This window comes from Mixophyes fleayi, chromosome 3 (genome assembly GCF_038048845.1).
Source record: "Mixophyes fleayi isolate aMixFle1 chromosome 3, aMixFle1.hap1, whole genome shotgun sequence".
Classification (NCBI taxonomy): domain Eukaryota; kingdom Metazoa; phylum Chordata; class Amphibia; order Anura; family Limnodynastidae; genus Mixophyes; species Mixophyes fleayi.
In genome coordinates this window covers 189,763,795-189,779,620 of record NC_134404.1, presented here as the reverse complement: position 1 = coordinate 189,779,620, position 15,826 = coordinate 189,763,795, and the positions used below count along the sequence as shown (strand labels likewise).

Here is a 15,826-nt window from a genome sequence, read left to right as displayed (position 1 = left end):
ACAGAAGAGTAATCAACCATTTCATATTACCCAGATATGCGTTCAATGGACCTTAACAGCTGCTCTAAAATATCTAGTTAAGTTCATTATAACCTTATAGGAACCAACATTGATCAAAGCAATGCTTCTCATAGTACATGTTTATGAAGACTTTTGTATATATTTGTCACCCCTAGAATTAACCAGATAACATGACAAGGACATACAAGCTGCATAAAGAACTCTTTCTTATGTTTGTGTGCTGAAAATTATACCATGTTTAGTGGATATAATGCCATAACTCTGCTACATGCCAGAAGGTAGTTAGGGCATATTTTTTACTAGAATTGTTAATTTGACGATAGGGCAATATATTTGTTGTAAAACAGATTAGCATAGCAGTGCACATTTTCGGTAATGTCACAGTGGGAGGGGGGTTGGGCGTGAAAGAAGAATTTTTAAAAATTAATGGTTTGATTGGAAAAATTTTAGTTTTTGGGAATCAGTCAGCAACTGAGACATTTTCAAGTTCCTATCCTTTCTCTGGCCAGCAGATTATGTGCAAAAGTAAGTGAGTGTAGATCATCTGGTTCAGTGTTTTATTTTAAGAAATTATTTTGCATTTATATTTCTGCATGTCAATTTGTTATTACTATTTTTATTAAAAAAGGCTTACAGGGCCGGACTGGGACTAAAAATCAGCCCTGGCATTTCAAGCATACAGGCCCATCTCTGTTGATGAGCTGGACAAAACCGTGTGCCGCTGTGCAGCAGCGGCCCCGCCAGGGGCGTGCCCACATGTTGGGGGCGTGGTCAACATGGGGCATTGATACATACATTATAATAAAAAAATACATTTATCAGGCCCTCCCTATCATGCCACCCCCCACCCCAGAAACACATTACAACACCCCTAGCCCACTGCACTTATCTTCCTGTAGAGTGAGCAGGGAAGCTCTTAGGGCTAGATTTACTAAGCTGTGGGTTTGAAAAAGTGGAGATGTTGCCTATAGCAACCAATCAGATTCTAGCTGTCATTTTGTAGAAAGTACTAAATAAATGAAAGCTAGAATCTGATTGGTTGCTATAGACAACATCCCCACTTTTTCAAACTCGCAGCTTAGTAAATCTAGCCCTTAGTCTCACAAGATTAATAAATCTCATGAGACTTAGAGCTCCTCGGCTTGCTCTGCAGGCTGTGTCCTATCCAGGAACTGGGAGTAGCTACCCGCTCCCTGCTAACCAGAGCTGGATTAAGGCTCGGGGAGCCCAGGGCACTTAAGACAGGGGGACTCCTATGATGTAATATGGTTATTAGACACATTTTCAACAAATACACAGGCAATACTGTGAGCACTACTATTAGGTGCACACAGTTCTGCCTTCACAAGCAGTACAATGGGAAGCAGTACATACCTCCCAACTGTCCTTGTAGTCAGACCAAATTCTGACTAAGCGGGACAGTCACCCACCAAATTCAGGACAGTTGGCAGAATGTCCTGGTCTCTTACCTGTCTTGTCATTTTATCCACTTGTGGCTGCTGGTGTTTTTAGATCAGTTGCTGCTTGTTTGGACTAGGAAAGCTAGGAAAAAAATAGCTGTAAGCCCTCCTCCTATTGTAATCAAGCAAGGAAACAAATTTAACCAACTTCAGTTGGGCAGAGATGGGAAAAGACAAAAGGGGAAGCCTAGGCATAAAAAAAGTGAAAAAGTCCCAAGGAAACACACAAAAATTAAAGATAGAGATAAGAGCGCAAACGTTGAAACTGCTGGATCCGAACCAGTGATTCAAGAACAGCCTGTGACTCCAAAGGATGAAGAGACAAACTCAGAATCTATGACCCAGTTGTCACAGTTTTCTCTGTCTAGATTTTCTACTGGACATGTCCACTCTTCCCAGCTCTCATCCAGCAGCACACAGGAAGACTTACCTGTAAGCACACTTTCATTCACTGGTACACCTATTTCTGTCAACTCTCAGACCTCTACTGTTCTGAAAGAGTCTAATATTTCTTCGGTGTCACTGCCGTTAAATCAAATTATAGAGCCATTCAAGATAAATACTACAAGAACACCATTTCCTAATGTGTTTCAAATGCAGGAATCAAATGCAACTCAAAATACAGTCCCAAATCCATTTAGTCGGCCACCCACGTTTTAAAATTAGGCCTTACTCCAGCCCCAACAGTAAAATGATAGTATTCACATTTGATAAATACATCTATTTCCCTCCAACTAGCCCTGACATTAAATAGTATATACATTTAATAAATAGACCTATTTCCCTACAACCAGCCCAACATTAAATTAATAGTATTCCCATTTAATAAATAAACCGCTTTCCCTCCCTCCAAACAACCCCAGCAAGAAATTAAATAGCATTTATATTTAATAAAAATAACCATTTCCCACAACCATCTCAGGCATTAAATAATTCATAATTTCATTTAATAAATATACCTAATTTTCCCCAAACAGCCCCACATTCACTTAATAGCACACATTAGTCATATACTGTCCCCCCACACACATTATAGTCATATACTGTCCCCCCACACACATTATAGTCATATACTGTCCCCACACACATTACAGTCATATACTGTCCCCCACACACATTAGTCATATACTGTCCCCCCACACACATTATAGTCATATACTGTCCCCCCACACACATTACAGTCATATACTGTCCCCACACACATTACAGTCATATACTGTCCCCCACACACATTAGTCATATACTGTCCCCCCACACACATTAGTCATATACTGTCCCCCCACACACATTATAGTCATATACTGTCCCCCCACACACATTATAGTCATATACTGTCCCCCCACACACATTATAGTCATATACTGTCCCCCACACACATTAGTCATATACTGTCCCCCACACACATTAGTCATATATTGTCCCCCACACACATTAGTCATATACTGTCCCCCACACACATTAGTCATATATTGTCCCCCACACACATTACAGTCATATACTGTCCCCCACACACATTGGCCATTTTTTATTTTCCCCCTCCTACAGCCATTGCCCCCCCATGCTGACATTTTCACCCCCAATTCCCCCTGCGGACATTGTTTTACATTTTGTGTGTTAATATTCTAACTCAGATATTTACAATTACACATTATATATATAAATCTAACCCTCTCTTTTTTGCCATTTAGTCCCTTCATTTAATGCCAGGTAATAGTCATGTATTTTGCCCATTAATTAATTACCTGCTGGCTGGCTGGCATTAAAGGTGCGTCACCCGCGCTGCTGGAACCGCTCCTCCTAGCTTAAACGCGGCCGCGAGTGACGTCATCGCACGGGCGCAACGTCATTATGTCATCCCGCCGCCCGCAACGCCATGACGCGATGAATGAAAAATAACATGCCGGTGCTTCTGAGCAGGGTGGACGGGTGGACCGGCCCATCTGGTATTCGGCCCTTCTGGCAAATGCCAGAATTGCCAGATGGCCAGTCCGGCCCTGAAGGCTTATTACCTTTTTTGTCATCTCAAATCCTATTTAATAATGTTCTGTTTGTGTGTTCCTAAATACTTCACATGTCAGACTGGATTTTACAATTTAATCCACAATTTAGAGGCGATTTCAAGGAAAGCCAGCAGGAGATTAGCTGTTGCTTAGGAGAATCTTGAAGATGAATGATCTAGCATGAGGGAAGTGGGTCGGAGAGCAATTTGTGGATAATCTTGAGCATTATCCTTTGTTGCATTCATAATTTTTCCAGCTAGTAAGTTAGCGCTACGGAATTTGCTGGCGCTATATAAATAAATGATGATAATTTAATTCAGTTGCTTAGAGATGCTATATATATATATATATATATATATATATATATATATATATATATATATATATATATATATATATATATATATATATATATATATATATATATATATATATTTATTTATTAGTAGCTTCATGTTGTGTGGGGCCCGTTGCCTAGTTCCAGCTCTGGTTGTACCCACAGGCAAATAACACTGCTGATGATGAGTTCAATTGACAACAACGCAGGACTTTAAAGATGTATTTAGTAATAGTTAAAGAAGAAGCATATACACGCAAATAAAAAAGGTGGGAAACCCCTTTAAATACAGCTTAGTATTTTTACTCCTCATTTCTCTCCCTTTTAGCTCTCATTCAATCCAAGAAAATGGTTGAGAATGTTCCAATATTTGTACTTCTCATTGCATTGCGTAGTATTGCTTGTCTAAAAGACACTAGTCAGAGCTGCTTGGCTGTTATTAATACTGTATGAGATGTGTGGATTGGGTTTTCTCTGTATTTATTTTAATGTTTTTCATACCTATTATTTATAGAATCAATTTTCTGCTATGACTCATATAAAGAAAGAAACTTCTCAAATCGAGGGGCCTTCTCTAAATAACTCCTACGGCTTCAAAGTCAGTGCACAAAATCTACAAGATGCAAAGGCCTTGCATGAGGTAACCTTGTTCTGGGGATGCCTGTTGAATATATTGCATTACAAAGCCAGGAAGCAATATTCAGAAAAATGTCTGTTGATCAGTTTGTGCTACTATTTGTATTTCTGTATTCATCGCAGACAACATGTACTAGCATTTCACTCAATACTAAAACATTGAGGGAACTTTTTAGCCTTACAATAGATGTCTCTACATAATTTGTAATTGCAAATGTGTAAAATAGTATCATTCTTCTGACAGATTTAGCACCAAATAGAGGCCTCTGAGCACTTTCATCATGTTGTACCACATTTCATTCTTTATGGTTTAGATACAATTTTTATCTAGTCAACCCCAATCCATCCATTGTAGTATTTATGTTACTGAGAAGTAGCATCTCATGGCTCACCATTGGTTTATAAAGGAACCCCATCCTGCAGACAGCTGTACATACAGAACAAATCCTGCTTACCTAATGTTTATGATGCAGAAATGTGGTATAATTAATGATATGTTAACGCTGGGGTCACAGAACTAGTATTCTCCTTTGTGGCAAATACTGGATTAAAAGCCTTTTATTATACGCGTTTTATTCATTTTTATTTATTTTTTTCATTTAGTATGAAAATTCAAATATTGTAGCATTCCATGTAATTAATACATAAACACATTCAACTAGTTTGCTATTCTATTTTGTGAGATGATCGTTAGCTAATTGAAACACCACACTGATGCACTATATGCACTAATGTGATTTATGTACTGTGTAGCTTTCTTTGTTTGTCAAGGCAATAAAAGTGGTGGTTGTTTTTACTTTTTATCTTTATCTGCTTCTCAGCTGCTAATAGACTATTGTATGCTGCCAGAATCCACTATATGACTAAAGGTCAATAGGCACCCTACCAAAATTGTGGCCATGCAGCATGTTTTACAGTATGTGTTCACCAATGGGATTGTCGGCTAGCATTAGATCACTATTAGAAGGGAGATGTGGATTTAGTCCATTCTGCACCCTTGTGCCTTCTGGTACAAAAATAAAGTTTTATGTGACTAACACAGTAAAAAAATATAAATAGTTATATATTAAAAAAATGTCTTCCACCCATCAACTACTTTTCCATCAGTTCTGTGTCAGCCCATCACTGTGCAATGTCCCTGAAAAGCCGCGAGACACTACGCAGTGTTTTTGTTTGTTTTGTTTTTTTTATAGTAAAATAACTGCACATTTTTGCTTGCGTGCCATAGAGACAAAACATGAACATTTGTTGTCATTATTACACAGCCAGTGTAATTGAGCAATGTCATTGGTAAATTTATTCTACAACTTATAAGTTTGAGTTCACTTATTAGATGTTCTACTATATAAAGCTATATATAAATGGTGTGTGTGTGTGTGTGTGTGTGATTACGTTTTTAACACACTTATTTAGATGTTTGACCTCATATGGGGGAGGTTTTATTATATTGTAATATGAATACCATGTGTTTATATGCAGCAGCATAATCTTGGATGCAACATTTAAGCTCTTGAAAGGATATGTCCAGATTGGTGTTTTTACAGTTTTTATTTTATTTCTCTTTAAACACTATTGCCATGAGTCTGAAAAAAGAGGCGGTCTTCACTTTCCACACTTGTGCCTGATGTGCTTCACTATTTGTCTTTTTAGGATTCCATTAAAGTGAATAAAAAGGCCTAGCCTAAGCCCAAGCATGTTGCACAACGTGTCTTGTCTGTTTTTGCTACAGGTGCAGCACCTGACACTTATGTGCATGGAGCTACATGCCAGAACTCGACGAGACCTGGAGCCAGATCCTGAGTTTGATCCCATCTGTGCACTGTTTTACTGCCTATCCTCAGACTTCACACTGCCCAACAGTGAAAAAAATGAAATTACTGGTGCAATTGTGATCAGTCAAGAAGCTGCTGCTGATGAAGGTGAGCACTTCTATGGAAACGTTGTATATTGATATTTGTTTATCTTGATCGTTTATTTGGTAAACAATTCATCAACATACTGGTGGGCATCCCATTAAACGTGCTACAAAGAAGATGTATAAAGTGTGTTCCTTTTGTTTCCAGATAGCAGAATATCATTACTGACCAGATCTGGTATCTCAAGCTTCCAAACCACATATGCTGCAGATGAAAAAGAACTGTTTGAAAAGCTACTAAACTTGATCAGGAGGTATGTCCTCTTTATGCTACGGAGAGAGAAATAATTACATGTTTTGAGTATATGAATATTTGTCATAAGCTTCCATATAGGTGGAAAACCTTTTATTTTTGATAAACTGTTTGTGAAACAATCCATTTGCATATAACCACACCACCCTCCCTTGTTAATAGGTCGGCGTTCAGGTAAAAATACAGGTGCAAAATAGAGCATGATTGGGCATATTGTGAGCAGTTTGGGATTGGCCATCTAATCAATGGGACATGTCGCAAAGAAAAATGCAGATTTTATAGTGCATCCTTATTTAACTAGAACCACCATTATTTTCTGTTCTGGTATGTTACTGTAAGACAGTAATGGGCAAAAGGCACCCCTCCGTGCCTTCACCTGCGGCTCCTAACACCCTCCTGGTTTATTGTCAGATTTGTCTCTTGCTTAAAATACCACTGACATATTATTACAGATATGTGTCTTTCTTTGATTAAATGTATTGTTTTAACCTATTACTGAGATTGGCGGTAATGTGTGGCCCTTTTGAAAGTTGGAGGGCTGCACCCAACATGTTTAAGGTTGCCCATCACTGCTGAAGGATCTTTGTAATGTGTTATATGTTTTTATTTGATGAGTAACGGATCATCTACGCTGTGAAAATGGTCCGTTTTAGAAGTTCTTTGTCTCATTTTTGACAATCTAAATATTGAAGTATTTTAAAATGATTGAAAAGAGAGTAACATATTTAGATGGCACTAGTCTGTGTGTCCGTGTGAACAGTGCTTTGTTTTTCTTATCATCTAGGTATGATCCTGATATTCTGCTAGGATATGAGGTCCAGATGCACTCCTGGGGTTATCTCTTACAAAGGGCATCAGCCCTAAACGTTGATCTGTGCCAGCAAATGTCTAGAATACCTGGTACGTTTATGTGCCTGTTTACATATTATATATATTATAAAGAGTAATAGTGTTTATAAATGTTAGGAAATTCAGTGCCCAATAAAGTTAATGTGCGGATATTTTAAGCCCTTTTGTAGCTTATATGACTGTATGATCACTGCAAACATCGTCCATATACAATGGATGACCCTTCACGGGGAAGAGAAGGATTTTGCTTTCGTCCGATAAATTAGATGATGTTTAATTCTTCTGATAAGCCAGGGACCATAAGTGATATTTTGTAGCATCATACAGCTTTTCAGTTCTCACTGGAACTTTTCAAAACCTATAAAATATATACACAATATACAGTATATGTTATTTTTATCGGTTTGTTTTTGTTGTAGTTACAATACTGGCTTAACCTTTAAATATACAAAGATGAACATTATTCCACTGTATTTAAAATGGGAGGGTGGAGCAAAGTCACTGTGGTCAATGTATCATTTTATTAGTGTTGGATTATGTTTACTTCATGATGTTATGTTTGTATTATTTATTTAGAGGATAAAAAAGACAACCGATTTTCAGCTGAAAAGGATGAATATGGTGCCGACACAATGAGTGAAATAAATATAGTTGGTCGGATTGTATTAAATGTTTGGAGGATGATGAGACCTGAGGTACTGGCAAAACAATTAAAATATTATTTATTCCAAAGAAATATTGAATGCCAATATTCAAAGGTGTTTTTTTTGTTGTTGTTGTTTTGTTTTGTTTTTTTAGAAAAGTATATTTTGAATAAGATCCAAGTTGTAATACTCCCGAGTAAAAATATATCCTTGTTCATCCTATGGGGGACATTGGGGTGAAAGGAGCTTCGGCACTTTAAATTTACCAACAAAAGCTCAAGCTCCCCGACCCCCTTTGTTAGGGCTGCTGCATGCAGCCTTTTATTTTTACCACTGTTTTAGTGGGGCATGATTGCTAATTTTTGCTCCTTTCGCCCCTCCGGGCAAGGCAAAAAGCCAGGCCTCCAGAGGTCTGACCTCCGCCACTTACAGGGGCCAGCAGAGAGGAAAACATGCCTGGCAGCTACGTGTGAAGCTCCTAAGCATGTCGACAAGCAGTCTGCATTATGGGCAGGTAACCCAACCAGGGTTCACTGTGGTTGCAGCCCATCTGCTTCAATTCTGGAACAGGTGTTTCGATTCCACTACAGGCACCTCGGTGACAGGAATCGTGTCATAAGGTTACATCAGATGAGGACTCCCAAGACATTTCCTACCCACAGACAAAGAAAAACTTTGGGTTCTACATCAAATTCCTGATAAATGTACTGGAACTCAGGGTAATCATTAATGCCCTCGTAAGGTCCTGTCCAACCATGCCACAGCCATGGCAAATCACTAAGGCATTAGGTGGAGAGAAACTTTCCGGACATTGCTGCAATATTCATCTCAGGGGTAGAGAACTGGGAAGCCAACTTTCTGAGCTGACAAGCCATTCATTCCTGGGAATGGTGTCTTCACCTAGATATCTTCCAGTTGCCGATGGTCAATTGGATGTCGACTGGAATCCCAGTTCAACCACAAGGTGGGGAGCTGGTCCATGAACCCCCAGGTAGTGTTACCGAAGGTGCTTAAAAAAAAAAAAAAAAAGTAAAAGTGTGTACTTAAGTGATCCTTGTGGCTCTGGAGTGGCCAATATGGTCAGGGAGGTCCCTCTGAGGTTGGATCTTCTAAGCCCAAGGTTGCTTGCAGCACCAGAGCTTACTTTGGCTTGGTTTAATGGTGCGGCTGCTGAGGTCATGATCCTAAAACTCAAGGGGTTTACAGACGATATGATTTAGACCATGCTGAGGGCTAGGAAGCTGGTTTAGGCCAGATACTATCATAGGGTCTGGAATACCTACATTTCGTGGTGCAAGCACAGTGGGTGTCCTCCTGATTCCATTCCAGTTGGTGCATTTGCTCTGGGTGGAGACATTCAAGTTTCAGGTGTCTACATTATCTGTTTTCTTCCAAAGATGCAAATGTTCCTACAGGGAGTGCTGCATGTGCAGCCCCCATACACTCATCTATTGGCTTCCTTGGATTTAAATCTGGTACTCGCTGCTTTGCAGCATCCTCCCTTTAAGCTATTGGATTCTGTGAATGTTAATTTCTTAACCTGGAAGACTAGCTTTCTCCTATCTCTTCAGCTAGGAGAGTTTCAGAAGCAGGGTCTCTATCCTCAAAGTCTCCCATCCCCATTTTCCTTGAGGACAGGGCTGTTATTCAGACTAAAAGGTGTATTTACTAAACTACGGGTTTGAAAAGTGGAGATGTTTCCTATAGCAACCAATCAGATTCTAGTTATCATTTATTTAATACATTCTACAAAATGACAACTAGAATCTGATTGGTTGCTGTAGGCAACATCTCCACTTTTTCAAGCCCACAGTTCAGTAAATACTGTATACCCTTAAGACGTCTTTCCAACCCAAGTTCCACCTGAATCGGAAAGACGTTGTGGTTCCAGCCTTGTATCAGGGTAGATTCCTGGATGAAGAGGGCTCACTTAATTCTTTGAAAGTGGTCAGGGCCTTAAGAACTTGCATCAACAGGTCCAAGGATGTGTTATGTACAGTGGATGTCTTTGTTGTCTATGATGCCAAATCTATGCAGATTATTGCCACGTTGATCTTTAATCCACCAGGTTTGCATCGACAGGTCAGCCAGTCCCTAAGAATGTGAGGGAACATTCTGCTAGATCTGTGGGTGTCTCTTGGGTGGTGGCATAGGGCTTCCGCTGAGCAGTTGTGCAGAGTGGATGCCTGGTCTTCAATGCACACATTCATAAAATTCTAGAGTTCTCCTACCTCAGGGTAAGCTTAGGGATGTCTCCAGTGTTCCTGATAAGATAAATGAGAAAATTGGGATTTTGTACTTGCAATAAATCCTTTCTGCTGAATCCATGGCAGACCCTGGACACCCTCTCTTTATGCTCTGTCTTCTTCTTGATTGTTTTAGTTTTCCTGTAATCCTGGTTAGAAATTTCTTATTTTAGTTGGGAAATTTTGTATTCTGTCCCCCCTCCCTCATGTTCTATACTCTTTGGGGCTGGTAAAGTAACTGAACAAATGTGGTTAACATAAGGCTCTAAGCTGACATAAATAAATGACGTACATTAATGGCATTCTGTAGAGAACAGCCACCATTAATGTAGCCAGGCATTAGACACTCTCCTCACTTAAAAGGCTCTAACAAAGTGTAAAAAAAATAATTTTTATTATGCTGGGGAAAATAATCAATTTGAAAAAGGAATAAAACATGTTTTGTTTTTCTCTTCTCTTCTGCCCAGCTCAATAAAACCACATCAGACATTGTCTGTGATATGCAGTCTGCATGTGTGCAGTACAAACAATTCAAAATGTCATACAGAATGACTATCACCCCTGAACTTCCCAAATGGTGCCAGCACCCTGACATTTGTGGTACTCTGACATATCCCACCCAATCCCCACTTCCTCCTTAAGGACATTAGTACATTTATGTGTGCGGTGGTAGCATAGTATGAGAGTAACACAAACCCCATCCTAACCTATTAGCACACTTTTGTCTCTGGACTAGAGGTTTCAGAAATTCTATAAAGTACACCTATTTCTTAGTCATAGTCTCTGGAAAAGTAATATTTTAGGGAAATAGCTCTCTTCCCTCTTTTTAAAAACATTGTTTTTTCTGCCATAAAAAAACTATAACAAATTCACAAGTGTAGACAATACAATATGAAGTAGGGACATTGCTGAAATGTGAAAATTGTCCTGGTCATGAGATAGTTAAGCAAAATAAAAATCACAGGTCAGTTCTAACAGGTCTCAATATTAAGAAATAAGAATTAAGAATAAATGTCTCTTGTATTATTTTATGTACAGTAAATACGCATTGGTAAACTTATTTTCTACTGGTAAAACGGATGCCACGCATTATAATCCCTGATTATATTATTTCAGTATCTTGGGTTCTTGTTGTTTACCTCCTATTACCCTCCCTCATATTCAGACCTTATAGTATAATTTTAGGGCATGGGGAAGGATATTTGTGTTCCCTTTTATGATATTTTTACATTTTCATTTTTCAGGTGGCTCTGACTAATTACACCTTTGAAAATGTGGCGTTCCATATTCTTCACCAGAGGTTCCCTCTGTTCACTTTTCGGACTTTATCGGATTGGTTTGATAACAAGTCCGATATCTACAGGTAACATTGATTTGTGTATATGTTGTACAGGCAGTTATTTCCTGGTTTCCAGGTCACCATGGCTTTAACAGTGGGACCACCAAAATAATTTCCTCTTGGAAGATGGTTTGAATAAATCACAAAAGTTTGAAGTTACTTTAGGCAATGTTGGTTTTGTCTGTCCTCTCATTTGGAAGTCAGATATTATTTGGTGAATTATGTTCAGTAATTAAAATGATTGTAAAGTTGTTTAAAGGAAAAGAAATGTACTCTGCATTGTAATAGTTGCATAAGATTTGATGATTAAGGAAAGTAATCAAAGGATATTTTAATAACTAAGACTAACGATTGACTTTTATATAATGTAAATGATTATACTTTGACTGCTACTTCTACCTATATATAAATAGATGGAGAATGACAGACCACTACATGAGTAGAATAAATGGAACCCTCCAGTTACTAGAACGCTTGGACTTGATTGGGAGAACCAGTGAACTGGCAAGACTGTTTGGGATTCAGTTTTTACATGTTTTAACTAGAGGATCACAGGTAACGTAATACATGATGGAAGTGATAGTGATTGTAGTTAATGTCCTGTACAATTTGTCATAAACACACACATTGCACTTTTTATTTATATTATGCTCTGGATTTTTACTCTCTGGATTTTTACAGACATGAGTCTTTGTAACATTTATGTGTTATTCCTTTTATTACACTTTCTGCTAAAAAAAAAACAATAGCAGCAAGTTAGATTGTTCAACATCTATTGTTCAGACACTTGCAGAGTGACTACAGGGATAATACATTTTCGAGAGTTGGAGATATTCAATTTATTAATTGTTTATCTTCTCTTGACTACAGCACTGTATCAGACTTGCCTGTAGATGCTGAACGTCAAGTCCTTGCTCAGAACTCATCATTTTAGTGAAACTTTTACTAATGACTCTAATGGCACATCATTGCCTTAGGTCCAAGCAGCCAGCCCCGCTTCAGGCACATAGAAATTAGCAGTAATAAAATATAACGCAGACTTTCACTATTGTTTGTTTCGAACTTTTAGACTTAAAGCAGAGACCAAAACTGAGCTTTCATTTCTGGTGACTGAGCATTGGCAGGAGAAACAAGCTGCAGAGGGTTGGAAATACCTAGGAGAAATTCTCTCTGGATAAAATGTCTTTGCTATTTTTCCAGTACATCAGTTCTGAGCTGTAGTTACTATGTGGCAATATTAGGTACACAAATAAGTATTTATTAAAGAGGAGAGGCAATACCTTTTATGATGAACCAGGGTTACTGTGCCCCCCTTCAGCACAGGAAGGGGGGCATTTAATGGGTTGCCCGCAACTTGTCACTGATTACTCTCTCTTGTGCCACACAGCCAAACCAATCACTCACTGAGTTACTATCAATGTGGTTTTCCCAGTTGTAGGATGATAATTGCTGCCATGACCAGGCTCCTTCACTGGTACCCTAAACTGCTAACACCTCTGGGTAGTGTGTAGCTTCTGCAGCACCTCTTTGGTTATTGATCTGGTTTAATCCTATTCACTGCTCATTTTGGATCAGGACTGCTGAATAGCAAGCAGAGGATTGAGACAGGAAGCTGGACAGACAGGGAACGTATTCAAGTGTGGGTTGTTAGTCACAGGTACAAGCATCTCACATGAGCAATGTAGGATTTTAAAATAGATGGGGTTTATTGCTCATTTAGCTCTTACCACTTGAAGGGAGTGATGAGATATAGATATAGATATATAGATAGATATAGATATAGATATAGATAGATATATAGATAGATAGATATATAGATATAGATATAGATATAGATATAGATATATATAGATAGATAGATATAGATAGAGATAGATAGAGATAGATAGAGATAGATATAGATAGATAGAGATATATATATATATATATATATATATATATATATATATATATATATATATATAGAGATATATATAGAGATATATATATAGATATATATAGATATATATAGATATATATATAGATATATATAGATATATATAGATATATATATAGATATATATTTATTACATGGGCTGCAGTTCTGCCATCCCCCAGTATCCTTAGTCAAGCCAATATAATTCTATTATTTGTGCATGGGAATCAGTCTGGACACTTTTCTTTCGTATTGCATTTACTATAGCGAAGATCCCCATCCCTGCCTAGGTGGATCCAGAAACCGGTAGAGTGGGGAGCACTGGACCCTCCATGATGGTGGCACAAAGTCTAGGCTGGCGGATCTTATCTTTAGATCTCATACCCAGGCTGAATTCCATGATTTTGTCACCAGTGTTTCGGCTATTTCGAAGCCTAACTCAGCTTCGGTAGTCTGGGGGGAAAAAATGCCAGAATTCAGTTCTGCAGCTGCTGCGGGTGGAACTCTCACACAGGAAGTGTCTTTTTCAGATGCATTCGTGTTTGTCCTGCACAATTGGAAGAGCCTCCAGTTTTGTGATCCTTGACTTTGGGATTGGGGGAGCACCAGCATGTTGGCTCTGGTCCTTCCACCAACCTGTGTCCCACAGGGTATTTTAGAACCGTGCTGGAGACATTGTAAGAGCTTTTTTGGAGCTACCTCTTTCCAGTCCTTGCTATCTGGAATGGTGATCAATAATCACTCTGGGACCTAAGGACATGGTCGTAAGGTACACTGCACCAGCAATGCATTGGAGCACTTCCTCCAGCATGTATGTCTGAGTGAAACCAGCCAAACTCATCTCTTTCGTCCATGCAGGCTGAGAGTGGGCCATAACCTCATGAATTTGGCTCCTGCCCTGCAGTCTCTGGGCCTGAGTCATTAAGGGGAGCAAAGCAAAAAAGAAAGGAGTAAGTTTGCTCCTGGACAAACCAGGTTACATTTTAAATGTACCTCCCTCTCCAATGCAACATGGTTTTGCCCAGATACAAAGGGATTAACTTTGCATGCTTTGCTCTCCTTAATGACTCGGGCCCTCCGTGTTTACCAGGAGTTACCCTGAGGGTTCGGTTCCTCTTGTGCAAGTTGTACTGTAGCCATTTTAAAAGATTGCGGTCAGTCACTACAGTGAATTCAAGCCATACAAGTGAAAAAATTACTTCCTATACCAGATATAGAAGCACTCCGGGGCTAGTCAGAAAATGGAGGATAGGTAATATATAATGAATGAATAAATAAATAAACAAAAAACTAATATAAAAAATATTCAATTGAGTAGAAATATATGAACATGATAAAATAAACAATCGCACTGTAGCTAGTTCATGGGGTCTATTGCTTACCCCAGACAAAACCTGAACACAGAAAAAGAAAGAAAAGAAATCTGCTGTGTAGATTGAACACTAATTTGTGCAAGGATAATATTAATCCATCCTATGTACAAATATGGTACAGAGAAGAGGGTATCTAAAGTAAAAACAACAATTTAATTCACATAGAATTTAAAAAACACATATTTAGAAATAAAACATATGAAGAATGTGTGTAAACAAGCAAAGAGAAAAAGGACTCCAGGCAAAGTTCCAGCAATAAATCCAATTCAGTCCAACACTGTCTTGATGGAACCTCATCTAAAAGCAATCTCCTGAGGAATCCCAGTCGCACAAGTATTAGGGAGAAAATATAGATATATAAGTATAGATATACAAGTGATTCTACAGGTGGAATAAATTTAGATACCTGGGGGTAAATGTATTAACCAGCGCATTCGTCAAGTTTGATAGCTAATTTTAAAACGGCAATGTGTTTAAAGGCAAAGATTTGCAAAATGCACTGGTTAATACATTTACCCCCGGAATGAAAAACAAGGTTATATTCACAAATAAATAGTACTATTTGCATAAGGTTGGATAGGATGTAGTATCTAGCAAAGTTTGAGATGAATTTGTATGTTCCAGGCAATTACGGATCTGCTGTAGAAAAAAATATATATTGTGCTGTGCTTATGTTGGGCTTCATGAAAGTTAGGAGTAAATTCAAGTAGGAAGTGTAATTTTGTACCTTGCATACAACACTTCTCTGAAGTGGCTGCTATCTCTGGACATCAGTGCTCTAGTCCCTGCAGTCACTTATACAGCCTAGATCCAGATGTGACAGTGGAGTTATGCAGCC

At 38.5% G+C, this 15,826-nt stretch overlaps 1 protein-coding gene across 2 annotated transcripts in view; it reads left to right on the top strand.

Moving 5' to 3' along the window:
- REV3L (REV3 like, DNA directed polymerase zeta catalytic subunit) overlaps positions 1-15,826 on the top strand; it is a 153,383-nt gene that overhangs the window by 111,455 nt on the left and 26,102 nt on the right. For both annotated transcript variants that reach the window (XM_075202931.1, XM_075202929.1), the window contains 7 exons: positions 4,333-4,458; positions 6,184-6,373; positions 6,518-6,623; positions 7,407-7,522; positions 8,048-8,166; positions 11,606-11,724; positions 12,114-12,255. In XM_075202931.1, coding sequence (XP_075059032.1) covers positions 4,333-4,458; positions 6,184-6,373; positions 6,518-6,623; positions 7,407-7,522; positions 8,048-8,166; positions 11,606-11,724; positions 12,114-12,255 — 918 coding nt within the window. The remainder of the gene's footprint in view (positions 1-4,332; positions 4,459-6,183; positions 6,374-6,517; positions 6,624-7,406; positions 7,523-8,047; positions 8,167-11,605; positions 11,725-12,113; positions 12,256-15,826) is intronic.